Source organism: Anomalospiza imberbis, chromosome 3 (assembly GCF_031753505.1).
Source record: "Anomalospiza imberbis isolate Cuckoo-Finch-1a 21T00152 chromosome 3, ASM3175350v1, whole genome shotgun sequence".
NCBI classification, from domain to species: domain Eukaryota; kingdom Metazoa; phylum Chordata; class Aves; order Passeriformes; family Viduidae; genus Anomalospiza; species Anomalospiza imberbis.
This window is the reverse complement of record NC_089683.1, coordinates 32522394-32540565: the sequence shown is the minus strand read 5'-3', so window position 1 is coordinate 32540565 and position 18172 is coordinate 32522394. Positions and strand designations below refer to the sequence as shown.

Genomic DNA, 18172 nt, shown 5'->3' with positions numbered 1-18172 from the left:
ATGTAAATATACCAAAGGAGATTTTAGAAATATTCATTAATATTGAACAGAAAGTTTTAAAATAGCTATTAAATGAGTTACACTTTTTAAGATTAAATCTCTGAAATCATTACTCAGAGTGAATTAGGCCTATTGTATCTAAAGTTGTGCATACACAAGTAAAGCCAAGCAGTATACAATGAATGTAAGAAAGTTGTGAAACCGAGCACCAGATTTTATTTTGCTCAAGTAATGACTCATTTGATTATCAGTAACGAAGTCTGTCCTGTAATATTTTTTACTGATAAGTTATCAAGTTTAAAATAAACATTTTTATTTCAACCAACCAGACACTGTCTCTAAATCACAGAGTAGCTATACAACTCTTAAAGGAGAGGCATTAGTCTCCTAGCTTGGAAGCTCTATACACATATTATGACTGTACTTTAAAATTCATAGTGTTTATTTTAAACAGCACCTGAAACAACTTTCCTTGTTTCATTTTCACTGTGTGCACAAACACCAACACACTGTTTTCTATTACAAGAAACAGCATTTATTGAAAATGGCATCTGGATTATTACATTTTTTCTATATTCAGAATTGGAAATAAATTGCATTGTCTCTGAAACTGCTGTATAGAATAGTAGTTTGAAGTAAATGTTTTTCAATAAGGACAATATCCCTGTCTGGCTTGAAAATTTTCCAATGCAACCCCACAACAAATGCATGGTTAAAAAGTAAGCTGCTTGTTTTAATCAATTTGCATTTGACCTGAGTTCAAAAGAACACTCACTCTCCACAAATATAAAGAAAACAAAGGGAATTCATCTGAGAGATGAAGAATAACTTGATCAAGGTTCTTCAGAAATTTGATTTTTTCTTCTCCTCCATAGTCTGAGCTTGAAATGTTACTTTCTTCTGTCTCATTTTGAAGAAGTTGTTCCAGAATCATGCACAAAAGAAAAATATTCTCATACTGGGTGATGTCATACACAGACTGGACCTGGGAATGAAGAAAAATCTGTACATAAGTGGAGTTTGAAAACATTTCTGCAGCCTAACATCTCAGATGACAGTTTAAGGAATACTGTAAACATCTGCAGTATTATTTATATTATCACAACATCTATACATTCAGTATGATTACTTCTAAAAAATGTTTTCCTTTTTGTGGTAACAGTCAAACAACTAAGACTGCATCACACTACCAAACAAAAAGTCAACCTAACCTCCTCTTCATGAGAGAGTTTGCTTTACCTAATTATCCACAGGCTGTGACATACCATAGTGATGTACAGAAAAACAACGACAATAACAGCTTTGTTTGTTTTGGGCATATAATTAGAGTTGGTGGATTTCTGAGAAATAAAATAATAAGCAAAAAAGAATTCTTTACTCCTAAATATAGACACTCATCTATTCAAGTGACACCTCCAAAAAGCAAATTAAAAGTCCAAATCTCAATCTCAATAGAAAATGCACAAGCCAGTTCTGAGCCACTTAAAGTGGAATATTCAGTTTGTCAAAAAAGCTGGAACAAGGGCACTGACCAAACTAAAATTTTTTTAGAAGTCTTACAGCTTTCTTTATCCAATATAAATTTACCTGTCCTGTATCTAGAAACTGGAATTTTACACAGAAGCTTTCTGTACATAGGAAATAACTGGTAAGATACAAACTTAAACCTTGAAGAATTGTCCCTCTGGAATGAAATTTTGTGTCCTTAACAGCAAAGTCTACCAATAATATGAGATGACCTTGTTCTGAAAAAGGCTGCAATTACAGTAGGGAAATGATCAGAACTGAAAGGTAAAATCATAGCTGCTAGAAAATTAATTATATATTTTAGAAAACACTCCAGCAAATCTCAAGAACTGTTTAGACCTGTGGTACAAAGCCAGATGGGTCACAGCTTAAAAATGGGTCTATGAAAACACATCAAATAATTTTCCTCAGTCTAGATTACTTTCTGTAAGACTTTCCAAAGTGTGAAATCTATTATACAGTCATTGGTTTCACAAAAAATGTAAGTTATTTTTGATTTCACTAGAATCTAAGAAAAAGACAGCACTTTACCTTCTCCAGCTAAAAATGAGGAAGATGCTGGCTCAGAGATCGTTTGTTTTGCTTTCTGAGATAGTAGTTATTAAACCTAAGATCTGTGTTGAAACACTGTGGGGTAATGGTTTTCAGGTAGCCTCCCACCTCAGAGACAAAATTAAGACACCAAAGCCATCCTATTGCAAAGCCTCAATGTAGCAAAAGAATTTTGCTGAGTTTTCTAGAAATCTTGAAAATTAAGTTCATTACCAAAACGTATCATCCCTAGCACTGCATACTCCTATTCTGTCTCTCTGGACCCTGCTGAGAAAAATGTACAGTTCCGAAGCTGTAGCCAAGAATTCAGTATTGACATTCTTATCAGAATAGACAGTGAAAAATGAAAAAGTATTACGTTATTTAATAAAAGTATATTAAATATTTGTATATTTCTAAAGTTCAGTTCTGCCTATCAAAGTGCCTAATTTGGGAAAGCCTCTTTCCAAATCACAGGTAATATGACAGTCTGTTTCTTCAAATATCAAACATCCAACTCTAGGACAATCATGACTTTACACTGATTGTTTTGACTGTTAACTAATAGCAAGGAGCTTAATATATTTACTTTGCTTATTAGACTAAACTACAGCTTTCCAAATTGCAAAAGTAAGAGTTATTAATGATTTACTGAATTTCTAGGAAATAGATGATTCTGAAGCCCTAGAAAGTCTGCTCCTAAGACTTTCAGTGTAGGGGTCATCTGACCAAACACAGGCACCAACAAGATGAGATAGTTATCTCTTATTCCTGTTTCAGCTGATGGAGGGAAGCAAGGGGTGGCCCACAGTTGTTTGAATGTAGATGTCTATTGCCATTTCACATGCCCCAGGGTGGCAGCTGTAAGCCAGGAGGAGTACCTCAGGTCTGCTATTAGATGCCTGAGTTTTTGCTACTGAGTAGTTCCCAGGGTCCTTCAGCATGCAATTCATCGCACTCCAAACTAGAACTACAGATATACCATGTCCTGGAACTCTACAGTGATAAAGTGTGACTGTACCCAGAAAAAAAAGTCTATGTAGAAACATAATAGGAAGTTCTATGCTCTTAGTTCCTGTAACTTGGAAATTAGATGTACAACATTACAAGCAAAAATTCTTTTTTTGACTCTCAAGTGTTGGCCTTGAAAATTCACTCCTTTTACATGAGTAATCAATATAAAATGTTTTAGAAAGGCAAATTATGTCACTTCACTTATTCCCGTAGCCTCAGGCTCTTCCAAGCAGTTAAGCAATTGTGTTAGTTTCGGAGGGTCTTAAAAGGTGCAACTAATTGCAGCTTAGTAAACTATCTGATTATGGATAATAGAATCCACAAGTTAACTAATTACTTTCCTCTACAAATACTACTGCATTAAAGGAAAATTGCTTTAATCACACAGAACGGACATTGAAGAGAAAGGGTAAGTATAATATCAAGAAGAAATTATTTTTTGAGATCATTATTTTTCTGGAGACAAACACGCTTTGAAATATTGCATTATATAACCAAGGGGGAAAAAAAAACAGTCTAGAACATTTTCTGGCTCAAGGCTTATTAATAACCTTTCTAATCCATATAATAATCTGAACAAAATGTGTCTCTATTTCTTTTGTTAGATGTCTTCTGTAGCACTGATTGATGCAACTACTACCAATATAAATTTATGCTGCATAATTGGTAAAGGGATGCCTTTATTGTTCCCTAATGGTACAGAGTCACATAATAGGCCTATTAATCTTGCCCACCAATGTGAGTGTGGGTAGCTGTGCACGTATGTGTACACACCAGAAAGTTCAGAGGGTGCATCTATAAAGCAAGTCTCATGTGTATATATATCCACACATATATACACACACATATATATGTGTGTGTATATATATATACACACACACACACACACATATATATATATATATATATATATATATATACATGTATATGTATATATGCTGCTATTCCAGAATATATTAATATCAATTTTAAGTAACTTTAACACTAACTCTGTTTTTCGGAATCAATTTTAAGATAATCAGACAGGTAAGCAATATGGATTTTGGACACTATACTTTATGAGATCAGTCCTCATCAATTTAAATAAATAAACATTTTAGGATTAAATAATTTAAAAAATATATTATTTATATAAAATTGAGCCTTATTTAAGATGGAAACAAGGATTACAAGGATCTCCTAGCTGGATCTGATTATCTGCTAATGAAAATTAATTGTATTTACATCACCAAGTTAAGAATGCAAGAAGTGTCAAAATGTTTGGTTGAAATTAATTCTCCAAGCTTCTTCTACATTACATGGTGACCATCAGGAAATGGACACATATTTACTACGTAATTTGAAAACAGGACAAGTTCTCTTACCTGTTTTCATTATAATGCTACCACAGTCAGTACTAATATGTTAAAGGAACTGCTGTGTTCCAGGTCCCTGGCCCTTTATTATACTACCTCTTTGCAAAACAACAGAGCAGGGGGCCCCAGATCAAATTCCAAGCTGCTGCTGTCTTCCTGGACAGATTTGGAATCTTGGTAAACAGATCAGGAAACAGTTTCCTAATTGTTCTTAGAATATTTTTGGTTTATTGTCTTAATGGTTTATGTGCATTTATACAATGTATTCAAATGCCGTTAGTAATAGCAATATAAAACAAGAAAAGAATTTGAAGGAATTCTCTACAGGTCCTAAGCCATGACCAACCACAAGTCATATTTCCAATGGTGCAGTCTGTTGGGCCTGGGATTTTCACATGCAGAAGGCTGGTGACACTTTCTGAGTAGAAGCAAGTAAGTTTTATTCCTTTTACATCTCAAAGTATGTACAGAACCGAGACAATACTTGACCAGTGCAAACAAAAATTAGATGAGAGTATGTTCATGGCAACTGCTTCCATGCAGCTCAGATACTTATGTAGAAGTGTTAGCAACACCTGCATGCTTTTCGGAATATAGGTGGAATGGTACTACCTTGGGAAAACTTCTTTTTTTGGTTTATAACCAAAGATTTAAATGCTGAAACTTCTGACAAAATGAAAACAATTAAAATTAATTTTGAAGCACCATTACGTTTGATTAGAGACAAAAAGCTTCCCTCCTTTTCTATCTCTACAAATAACTAACATCTGTTTAGACTTTTTAAGTCCCATGGCAGTATCAAGTTTAAATATGTTTCAACAAGTAGTTCTACACAACAAAATCCTACATAGAACACTGACGTACCAATATAAACTTTAATCAAACTGGAAAGATGAGTGTTTAGAAAGTCATAAATTGACACTTCTAGATAATTATTTTAGCAGAAAAGTATTCTGCCAGATCTCCCCAGTCCATCATATCCTTACAGTTTTGCTTCTTGTAATTTTTGTCTTGCAAGTTTTGCCTCTTCTATTTCTTGGCAAATCTCTACTATTCACCAGGGATATAACTTATCATGAAAGCAAAGTATCTTTTTATGTTTCAAGAAATTCTAAGTAAAATTTCACTGAAACATCAAGTGGTAAAAGGTAGTATTTCTCCTCTTTTACATGTGTATTTTCCCAAGAAGCATAAAGGGTAGAACAAAATACACAATAAGAACTGCTACAGCTTGGCTAGTTTTGCCTTCCAATGGAAGCACAGGGAGCAGGAATTGCAGCAGCATCAGCTCCTGGGCTGTGACTACTTAGTTAAGAAGCATGAAGGATAGAACAGAACCAAATCTGTCATCAAGTCATTTCCAGGAAAAATCCCCCATGGCCTGTCTGTCCCCTCCTCTGGCAAGAAAATATAGCCAGAGCTCCTAGAAATTTTCCAGAGAAGGTAGAAACAAGAGCATATATTTCTCTTGACATAGCCTATGAACACCAATGAACCCCATTTCAACAAACAGCCCCAGTGCCCCATGCTTCCTTGCAGGTGGCTACTACAGGCAGACTGAATTCTGGGCAAGAAAATTAAAATTCATGGGCCAGCAGGCCATAGAGCAAGTGAAAGCTGATGTCCCACAGGAACACAGGACTTACCCAAACCACTTGAAAATGTTTGAAGAGGAGCAAGCCTGATAGAAAGTGTATGAGCTTGATTTACATGTTCCTAGAGACATACAATCCTGGGTATGCTGTTTATTTTTTACCCCAACTCTTTTTTTGTTATTGTTGGTTAATTTAATTTGCTACCTTGGCTTTCTGGTAAGAGGGGATGCTCCATCTAGAGCTAAGAGGAAGGTGACTGAGACTAAACAAAAAGGAAGTGACATACTAAATGCAGTCACTGATGCTCACATAAATGAAAAACTTATTTCTGTGCTCACTATGTCTGCATATAGGAGGGAGACTGAAATGGTTTTTGGCATTTTAAAACTACAGTTCCAATGAGTATATAATTATAACTACAAGTTCCTAAATGGAGCAATATTTGACAGCATCACTTTCTAAGAAAAATGTTTCTAAATCAGCATAATGAAAAACAAGAAAAAAGTGACTGACTGGAAGCTATCAACAAATGGTCACCATTTGGTAAATTTTGTGTTTATGAAGGGAATGCTGAAAACCTAAGTTTTCAGTAGGATCGACACTGTTTTAGTCTACTCATCCCATCTAGGTCAGACGTTAATGGAAATATGTTTCAAGAATCACTGAATTGTTTCCTCAAGTCAATACACTCTCATTTTAAGAATAAGGAAAATTAATTCTCACAGAGAATTCTGTTCTTGACCCTTCAGTTTTCCTTTGAGAAATCCCTATCCAGGTTACTTATTGCTGTGTTCAAGTGCTAAATACAAGAGAAACATTTTTCAGAGTACAGTTAAGAACATTTGGATAGTAGGCATTTTATTTCAAAACAAGACAGAAATAATCTAAAGTGGATGTTCTGCAAACATGTAAATAACCTCTGATCATTAAAATTTACAAACCCAACAATATCCACAGTATACAACATCACAGTAGGATTAAAGAGATTATTTATAATTGTTGTTTAGTGTTTAAATAACATGCAGATATGCATCTCTAAAATATTTAAGGCAGGTACGCATGAATGTCTTTACTAGAAATATTTTTGTTCTGTTTCTAGTACTACTGTGTTAAGATAAAGTGTAATTACAAATTGTCATGATGCAGGGTTCAATTTTTAGCTGATTAGCATGTCTCTTTAGGAGCTTTTTGTTTTATGATTTGAAACGCCTAGTTCCTGAACAACCCTCCCAATAATCATAATCCTCATAACCATGTTAATTATTCACATGCCAAGTAAATTCCAACCAATATATGAACTCTTTGAGTATCTCAAATAAAATTCATATAATGTGAAATTCCTTATCTAAATTCATACTCTCACAGCCTACATTTTCAAAATATTTTCATCTTTTATTCCATAGGTTCTGAAATTCTATTTCTGTCTTTACTATTCTACTTGCAGATCAAGATCAATTGTGACTGCATAAAGGGTCAAGGAATTACCAATATTTGAAACAGTTAAATTCCAGAGGATAAACCACCAGCTAAACTCTTAGAACAATTTAATCTACAGCATGTGCAGTCACTAGTCCTGAGTAAGATAGTGCCAACAACACTTCAGAAGTCCTGGACAGCCTCATGCTAGAGAGGTTTCAACAGCAACAGTAAGAATCTTGCAGAAATAGTGTATGCCCAGACATAATTATTTGGCATACCCTGGAAAATACTTTGAGAGAGTTTAAAGTGTTTATTCTCTTTGCTGTCTCCCAAGGGGAAGATACTTATATCCCTGAGGCATCTATGCATTGTGCCTCTTTCACACACATCACTTAGCAGGGTCATCTGTTACTAGCCCTTAGTGCGACACACTGAATTACAAGAAATTCCCAAGACATCTTAAGCAGTATTATTCTTATCTAGCAATACAATTTCAACAACATATTGTAAAACATTAAATATGTCAGCAGCAGAGCACTGACATTTCCACTTTGGAGTAAGAATCACAATTGCCTTGCAAGCAACATAACATAGACACAGAAAGCTTTAAAACCCAAATTTCAATCCCCTTTATCCAATTAAAGAAAGCTAAAATATAAGACACAAAGCTATCTCAGTTGGAAAGAATAGCCAAAAAGTATGAATCTGTGAACTTAAGATAATGGGAATTTAGAAACATATTTTATTCCAATCCGCAAGGCATACACTTCAAATCTGACTTCTCACATATATGTTATTTTTAAAATTTATTCTAAAATTATAAGAATTAATTCTTCATAAGTTGAAATGTGAAATATGTTTGATTTTGGTTTTGCTTTTTTTTTCAGAAAAGAACCTGAAATAAAGATTGCGAATATATCCGTTATAGTGTGGGTCCTTCCAAATCAAATGGGCTACTAAAGAACATTTCTAACTTGAAAATGAAGTTAAATATCAGACAATCCCATGTAAAGTCTCTACCAGGAGAAAGCAATCAACAAAACAATCTAATAAAATTTCCCAGTTATTAACTTCAGCACTAGAGAAATGTTTTTTTTGTTGTTTTGGAGGACTTGCCTTCTTACAAGTGTAGGAGTACTACATGAAATAACCATATAATTGAAATAATGCACGCTGTTTGTTGAAAGAAATTAATACGAAATTAAATTCTCATCCAGCAAGAAGTGTTGTAAGTGCAGCAAGGCCAGTGATCTAAGCAGGTCTTTAAAATAAACATCATATATATAACATTTTATAGGTAATAGGACACCGAGGTAATAAGATTAAATTTTGAATAACAACAATAATTAAAATTCCTCAATTAATTAAATCATATCAGAAAACAATGATTGCTGAAAAATACAGCTACATTAGTTTCAAAGGATTTGATAGTTTACCTGTTTTGGAAAATGCACAAGAAGCTCTGAAAATAAATAGCAATCACATTGCTTTATTGACTCCAGCACTGGGTAGGCAACCCCGACAGTAATGCAAAATACACATTTATTTGTACTGAATCATAATTAATTAATTTTTGAAAATAAGTTTTTCAACATGCTTTTCATCTCATAAGGTGCTTTTTTTTTTTCCTAAAAGCATGATAACTTTGCTTCACATAGAGCTTGACTTCCTAAAATTATCTCTTCCAATGCTAGGGATGGAAAGAATCAACTGAACCTAGCAAGTGGCAGACGGCTGGTCCAAGAACAAACCAAGGCAGAAGGCTGTCACAGAATGTGCCCTTAAATTGCTTGCCACAGGACACTGTAAAAGCTTGTATGGGGTGAAAGAAAAGTAAACATTTGTACAACAGTAAAATCCATGGATACTCGTAATCAATCAATCAATCACTCTTCACCTGGAAAAGCACAACTAGATGGATACTGGGAAAATGTTCATGAAAACATCTCCAAACTCCTCTGAACATTTACTGTAAGCACTGCCAGAGGTAGAATGGCCATTCCCATGTTTTTCTATCTCTCAGTTTAATTTAATGCCCCACCATCTACCAATGGTAAGTTATTTTGGAGCAAATCTTCCATTTTTTAGTTGCAGCTCTGGAAGCTTACAACCATTGGATCTACATGCATCCCCTTCATTTTCAATGAGATCAGTCCTTGCTCCAAAGCCAGAGACAGAATCCACCACTCCAGGTTCAAAATCACACAGAAAAACAGCCCAAACATTAGCAAACCCTAGGTGGTTTCGGACTAACTGAGAACAAATCTGTGTTTGATGCTTGTATTTATCTGCTGCAAAAGAAAACAGAAAATCTAGGAAACAAACAAGATAAAACTAAACACTTAAGAAGGAGCAAGAGGAGCAAGTCTAGGCATTGCCCTGTGTGAGGAAAAGGACAAACCTGGTTTGAATACAAGCTTAATGTTTCTAAGAAAAAGAAGTTGACATCTGCTTTCTGAAACCCTTTCATCCAAGTAATCAAAGCCTCTGTATATTTTTAATAGATAAAAAAGATACTGCTAAGAAGACAGGTCTCCTTCTAATTATGCAGTTATTTTTCCTCTTCCATAATTAGAGGCTTAATATTCTATGACTGTTCAAGGCAATATTTTACTTAATATTGAAACAACCTTTGTCTTTGATTTATGAAGAAGTGTTTTAGCTGCCTATTTATCTTTCCTCTTGTTTTAGAAAAAAACTTGTATTTATTGTACAGATAAAAAGTCTTTAGGAAAGTGTTTATATTTCACATATATACGTTTCCCCAGACTATTTTCCTAAAATGGATTAATGTCTCCCTTAGATACAAATGAAACAGGACAACAATGGTTTTCAGTGATTCTACCATCTGTCTTAAACACCCATATTTCACTACAATTATATCACCAAATCACATAACAACCTCTGAATTTTCAAAGAATACCATGAGAGTCTTACAAACTTTAACTGTAAAACTCAAGAGACATGGGAGACATGGAAGACTCGAGATATAATTTCATAAACAGTTGACAAGCAGTGTCATTTTTCTTATTTACTGTATTAAAAACTAAGTGGAATATGTATGTAGAATAAATCTTTAGTGGGTTAATCAAATTAACCAACATGAAAATATTGCTTATTCAGCTTAAAGATGTGAGAAATTACAGATTCAACGTATTTAATTGAAAATCACATAAAATATAAAATGTCATGAAATCATGAGAACACTGCAGTGTATCTAAAAGTTTGCATACATGCATCAAAAATTAATTTTGGAAGGAATTAGACTTTTGACTAAAAACAAAACAGGAAATGGAACAGATTGCTCTCTACAATCTTTTTAGGCTTTACAGAAACCAGATGGGTTTGACTGTAAGCAAATACGGTTCTTCTTTCACATTTTACTTTTCCATTAATTATCTGGTAGACTCTTCTGGAAAGATCCAAACCGAGAAGCTGTCTAGACAACTTCACTTTTTAAAATTTGTTTGTTTGTTTCAACTGCTTTAGCAGCACAGTAGTGTAAAAAGACAGGTTTTTAAGATCTCCAGAATAGCAGTTTAGAATGTGTGAGTGTCATGGTGCTGGAAAGCAGTGATATGCATTTCAAGATCGGCCTTCTAAAGTTCAGCACGCCAGCAGTAAGTCTAAAGACAGTTACATTTAGGAAGATCATTTTGAAACTGAAAATCTTATGTGGAAATTGCAGCATCCTGACAGAACACAAAAAAGCAGAGTAAACTTGAAAGGGATTAAATTCTAAATTGACCGTCAGAAGCCAACTAGTTTTTCTAGCTTTGGAGAAGAAAATATAAGAAATACACAGGCAGGATTATGTACAGGAAAATGTGTATAATTCTAAAATTTATTATATCAGGTGAAACAAATAATGAAAGAATTATTGAAGAAGGTTCCATGCTCTGAGTACTATTAAATAGTGAAATTTACTAGGTCATACCAAGTCCAAGGGCTTCCTTTTCATAAAACCAGAATAGTTTGACTCCCATTTGAAGTAGTCTGGGGAAAGTTGTCTGCTATGCAAATAAGAGTTTCTACATGGCAAACCTGTCACCTGGATGATTCTGTAAATCTCAGTTATACCCTGACAAGGGTATTACTGGCCTTGACTAAAGGAAAATGTCTTCAAGAGTGCAGAGTCAAGCCAAAATTTGGATGTACAACACCACTATTTTCAGCAAGCACAGAGTTGTTTATAGCAGGCCTCATTCCTTGTGCTAGAAGGATACTATCAAGAAAGGAATCTGGGAACGGAAGGGCTTGAAATGACCTAAAGGAAAGCTGAAGAAAATTCAGGAATATTTACATATGGCAAGAGAAGCATGTGATTTTACGCTCTGGTATAATTTCTTATGCCAAAGCGTCAGCACAGTTCAGTAAAACTAACTACAACTGAAAAGTTTTGAGGAACTACAGACTTTTTTATTCTTCACAGAGTTTTTGAAGGATAATGTTCTGAGATTGAATTGGACACATTAGAGCTGAATACCCTAACAAAAATACAGATTACTTTATCAAATGGCTTTGCTAAGACAAATATTTAAGAAAAAAAGCTAAAAATGAGAAGTGCACTCTTTTGCACTGAGTCACCCAAAAGGAGGCTATTACAACCAAATGACAGAAATATTATAGAAGTTTAAAGCAATTAAATTTGAATCAGAAACATTAATTCTGGAAAAAATCACAATCAGAGGAAAACCAACTGACCTGGAGCTCAAAGTACATTCAAAGTCAAAAAGGAGCTGAAAGAAGCCCACTGAAACAACACTTGAGTTGAGAAACCCAGGAGATAGTGTTTTAGGTAAATGACTGAGGTGTCTGGTCAATCTGTTACAGAAAACTGACAGAAATGTACCTGTAGGGACCCTGTACTTACAGGACCTGATAATAGTTAGTAAGCCAAAGTTTCCAGAAACACACTGTCATTCATGTGCATGTGGTATGACAGCTGCATAAAAGAAATGTCATAGCACTGAAGAAAACCAGAATAGCACCAGAGAATAACATAAACGATGGCAACAAAAGAACTGCATGTGAGGGATGCCACTGGAAGTCAAGAACATACTTGCCCTTGTTGGAACTGAATTTTAGAATGGCTTGGTTTGGAAGGGACCTTAAAGATAACCTAGTTCTAGTTATTTGTAAAAAAAAGGAGCTGAAATCCACCTTTCAGCTAAGGCTGTGATTTCCTCTGATGGCCTGAACTGTGGATATTCTCAGTTCAGTCAGAGAGGAAAAGAGAAGGTTTTCTAACCAGGTGAGAGCCTGGGAGACAGTTGGGAAAGAATGTAAATAATTCTCTAATCTATCTTGTTGTTCACATTGTTTATAGATAGGTTCTGCCACCACGCGTCATTCACTGCACACTAATGGTGTGAGATGTTTTTACTCTAAGACCAATGAAATTAGTCCGCATGATGTCCTCTATATATAGAGCGGTGAATTTGAAATAAATCAGTTTATTCTCTAGCCTTTGACTTGGAGTCTTCTCGTTACCGTCCTGCTCTACAGCGACACCTGAACCAATGATAATATTACATGAACTGCATCTGAAAACCTCTCCTGTCTTCCTTAGCAGTTACAAACTGCTCTGTCATTCCTTTCCATGTTGTACTCCCATCACCATCCTTTTGGCTTTTCTCTTTTTTTTCCATCCCCCATCTCTAGAAAATAGAAGACAAATGTCCCACTGGCATGACCATGAGACTGGGCCATGTCTCTGATTTTGAAATCTGGACAAAATACAATTTTTTTTTAAATTTGAACTTCCCACAAGAACATGGTATTGGGGGAAAAAATGGAAGAGTGGAAAATAAGCAAATCTTCAATCTGAAGAACAAGACACAAATCTCTTTACATTCGCTATAAAACCATGGATATTTTGAAGCAGACTGGACTAGCAAAATAATTAGCATTATGTAAAACTCTGCAAGCTGCTTCTATGGGAAGCTGAGTTTAAAAATGCAATTAGGATATGGTATTTACCTGAATAATTTCAAGGCTTAATAGAGTTTCAAGAAGGTTACAGAAAACAGTCCCTAATCATCACCACCATTAAGACAACCACCCTAATCCTCACCACCATTAAGACATGACTTTTTGTGTAACACAACAAATAGCACAATTAAGATAATCTACATTCAGTAAAGATTCTCAGAGAGAACTCTGGTCTTTCTGCAGCTGCCAGCACACTTGTCAGGTTTACTGTGCATCAGAATGCAATGTTAGATATAGCGTGGTATTTATTAAAAAATTGGCCTGGAAAGATTAGAAAAATTTTAACATTTCAGAGGAGGACTAGCCTTTCAAAGAGATAACTAAGTTTCAGTGTGGCACAAGTTTGGGTTTTTTAAATTAAATGATCTGGAACAAGAAATAAAGCATGTTCCTAACTGTGGACCAGAGGGAAGAATTCAAAATACCTCTAGTTATTTTATGTACCACATTATTTACAATCAGGTAATAATTACCAGTAGGCAATACATACAAGAATTTAGCAAAGCTTTTTAAGTGCCTTCAGGAATACAATTCTTTCCTCTTTGCTGTAAATTTAATGCAATTTAATATAATTGCTTAATTTATCAAACAAGATTTAAATCACTGTTAAAGATATTAAAATATCATATTAACAAATCATACTAAACACACAGGCCATCTAGTTCTTCAAAATTATTTCAGCTGACTGCAGGAATACATTAACAAAAACATGACAGAAAATCATTAGAGACTGACTCATTTAAAGAGGAGAGAAGAAACAGAATCAAATCCTATCAGAATTGATGTAAATAGATCATCTTTGCTATGCTGTAACTGACTCCTAGCAAATTTCTAGTTTTTAGAAGGTCGGGACTATCTGGCATAGCAATTGCAGCATTACAAATGAGTGAAAGCCATCAGCTGCAGTATAAAGAAACCCTCCTATTTTAATGCTCAAACTTGTTTTATTAAAAAAAAATCACTATTCTTGTGCTTATGCTTTTGTGGAGAATATCTATACACAGGGAAAACTCCTGGGATAATACAGCAACTTGCAGAGTGAACAAATAAGAAAGAGAATACTGCTAGATTTTTATGGCTCTAAGGTAGCCATGCAATTAATTCCTTCAAGATTCTCCGATGACAGTGAAATAGCCAATAGGGAACTCATGCTCTGACTGTTCCTGCTACCAAGTTTAACTCATTTAAATTGAATTAAGGTTCTTCTATGCCATACAGACACATAGTAATTTATTTAGTAAAGCTTTTAAGATTCCAGTCTGAAATGTAAAAATTTCTCATTTGGTTTTGTCCCAGTTCCACCTCTCTTCCTTAATACTCTGTATTTTATAGCTCCTACCAGAGAGGGAGGAGATAGGATTATCACCATACAGAACTATAGCTCATTAAATGTCCTTTTTGGTTCTCAATCATCTGGACAATAAGAATTTAAAGACTTTGACTTTCTTCACTCTAAAGGGTTAATAAGGCTCCTTCCACCTACTGTTCCCTCAGTGTGATCTTAGTCTAGTGTTCAGCAAGGTCAACATTGAACCATTATTACTCTGTCTGTTACTTTACTTTCCCATGAAACTTTCTCAACTGCTATATTCTCTTTCCAGAATAAAATATGACCTATCATTTGTTCCAAACACTTCTTTCCCCAGGTGACACAGGATTTAGCAATAAGAAGGAAATCTATTTTGGGGTTTTTTTTGCCAACCCAATTTTTGAATATCTGAGATTGTATATACTCATGTGTACAAATACTCATGTGCAGATGAAGGAACTTAGTATCTTAATTCCACTGTCTTTTAGAAAAAATAAAAAGGCAAAAATCTTAGCTGAAGGATCTTGCACTTGTTTTTAGGATCAGAAGAAAACTTAACCTGTTGTGAAAGATCTTGAGGAGAAACGGAACCACTTCTGGCTTTGATAATACAAATGTACCCACAAAGATGTAGAGTAAATGCAATTCTCAAAAAAAGGGATTATAGTCAAAATTTGAAATAGTAATAAATAATAAGAGGAATGTATTAGGCCTCTTGGGTGTACTGCAATGTGAGAGTAGGTATCTTATAAAACTTTTCTCAAATTATGCTGTCTTGTGGGTGATGGTAACACCATTATTTAAGTGGACCCAACTCCAGCTGTACTTGTGGGACAGTGAAGAAGAATAGCCCCACTACGTATGATGCAAAGAACTGGATTCCTCTGAAAAGTAACTGTCATTAAGGCAAGGGATCTTAATATGGTTCTAAAATCTTTAATGAAAAGAAATACCTCATCTATCATTTGAAAGAATGAATTACCTAGAGGTAGATGACCATAGGGAAAGGCATTTTTCTAGGTAAGCATAGAGACTCAAACTTGAAGGTACTCCTTATGAAAACTGTACAACACCTTGCTTGACAGGGAATATCAACACAACCACTGCTGCCTATAACATCCATATGATGAATGAATAAACCTTGGAAGAAAAACTCTTGAAGACATTACAAAAACATTGGTCTGCCCATTGAGGGAGGGCAGTTTAGGCAGAACTTTAAATTTGTGTAAGTACCTTAATAACTAGCTAGAGATGATGATGCAAATCACTGCAACTTCTTCCCAATTCCAATGTCATGCTTCTGGTCTTCTGCCTAGAACTTAACTTTCATTCACATTTATATTCCACTTGCTCCCATGCAGCCACAGAAATATCAACAAACCTCCTTCACCCAAATTAAATGAAAAGTAAATTAACATACCTTGATTTTTTGTTTTCATTTTGGCTGGTTGGTTTGGGGTTTTTTCTCAGTTTTGCTTTGTTTTTGTTTAATTTATCTATTAATTACACAGGCTGAAACTGAAGTTTTTTATGACTTTGCCAAATTTAAAATAGCCTTGTTAACAGAGAGAGATTCTGGCCAACATCTGGTGAAAAAGGAAGCATTCTAGACATGGATGTGCAGTGATCTTATGATCAAATCAGAATGAATGGCAGGCTGAAAGATCTCAGGGATCGACCTGGGAAATGTAGGCTCATCCCAGAAGCATACAGGGTAAACACGTAATGAACAGTACAATATCCCCTCATGACCTTTATGAGGATGACGGCTATTTTTTTTTAAACAACTGAAAAAAGGAAGGAGGCAGAATCCCATGCTTGTGGGAAGTCAGAGATCATAAAAGGAAGTCAGTTGTGCCATCAAGAGGAGCATAACAAGTCTGAAGACATGGAAGCTTCGAAATACTACCAAATCCCCAAGCCAGCTGGTCTGGCCTGAGGTTGTCTGAAAGAATTCAAGCAATTGCAAAGGCAGCTCTTCTGACATACCACAATCTTTAAATAGTAATAATGAAGTGATGTCAGACACAGTATATGCATCTCCTGCTGGTGTTGAAACATGAAACTGAAGACCTCCTTCTTGATAAAGTCAATGCCTTTTGCTGCCTTTCTTTGGCTTCATTGGAGATGAATGACAGAGTTGCTACTAACAGCAGAAATTGTGCAAAGCTTCACAAATTTTTTTCCTTAACACTGAAAAAAGGTAGTAGAGCCTGAAAAGTCAGCTTTCTGCCTTCACTCATCAGTTGGAAATCATCATTGTTTGGGACAAACATCTTTCTTTTCACAGCTCTGTTTGAACATTAAGTTCATGCTGCCTAACTTAAGACAATGCCTTTTTGTCAAGCAAAACTGCTCAACAGCAAACAAAGTAAACTATATTTGGCGAATAGTGGGTCTGTAAGAATTGGGAGATTCCGACAGTCAATAGAACATTCTTCCCAAACCAATGTTTCCTCATCACATTTGAACCAAAAAAAGAAAAAAAAGGTTTAACACATCAGGTGGGTAATCCACATGCATTGCTTCTTTCAAAGGTGGGAGACTATTGCGATGATGGAAATTATATGATCATCCCATCCTTGCCAACAGGTACCACATTCTTCTTCTCAAAAACCAAAACAGTTTTGGAAGCATCCTCTAACAGTTTCTGAGAACAAGATATATGTTGGAATCTCAGTACTGCCAGAATTTACTCTTCTAACTCAGTCTTTAGGATCCATTAGATGTGGATCCTCAGAGAAGCACAAAGTATTGGCTGAAAATTCTGCCTTAGAGAGGAGCACATCTGCAGTGATATCAACAGCCAAAATGTGACTTCTATCAACAGATAAGAGGTAAATTAGGAAGAAAGATTACAGAGAATTAGCTCATATGACAAGAATTTTTATGGAATATTCACACAGTGAATGGAGCTAGAATGTTCTTGTGCAGGATCTGAAGATCAGGAAAGAAAATATACTAGATATTATCTTTGAACAAAGGTGTCTCTTTCTCAGATGCAAGGATTTTTCTTACCTTCAAATTTCAATTTAGTTCTTGCACAATGATAAAGGGCAGGAAAAAATACTCAGTTTCTCTTCTTTATATCATACACTGATTTATATAATTCTGTTGTAACTCTCACTTGTTTGCTCTTTAAGTCATAATCTTTTGTTCTCTCAGAATCAAGAATTTTACAAGTCTCAAAATATGTTGTGTTTATCCAAAACTCTCTCTAGTCTGTTACATAGTTTCTGAGAAGACATTATCATGTGACCAATTTTGCTGCAACTCTCATTTATATTTTTACTTGTTTCTCTTACAACCTTAATAAATATTTCAGAACAGTTGCTCTGCATTGGAACAATAGCTATAACCTTATTTTCTGTACTTGGTTAATGACATTGAAGAACTAACTCTTGAGGGTTAAACAAAATAATCAATCA

At 34.9% G+C, this 18172-nt stretch overlaps 1 protein-coding gene across 1 annotated transcript in view; it reads right to left on the bottom strand.

The window, feature by feature from the left end:
• Positions 1-512: 512 nt before the first annotated feature.
• The window catches only part of MEI4 (meiotic double-stranded break formation protein 4), a 130800-nt gene continuing 113140 nt past the window's right edge, over positions 513-18172 (bottom strand). The window contains exon 7 of the mRNA XM_068183891.1: positions 513-985. Coding sequence (XP_068039992.1) covers positions 734-985 — 252 coding nt within the window. The 3' untranslated portion in view covers positions 513-733. The remainder of the gene's footprint in view (positions 986-18172) is intronic.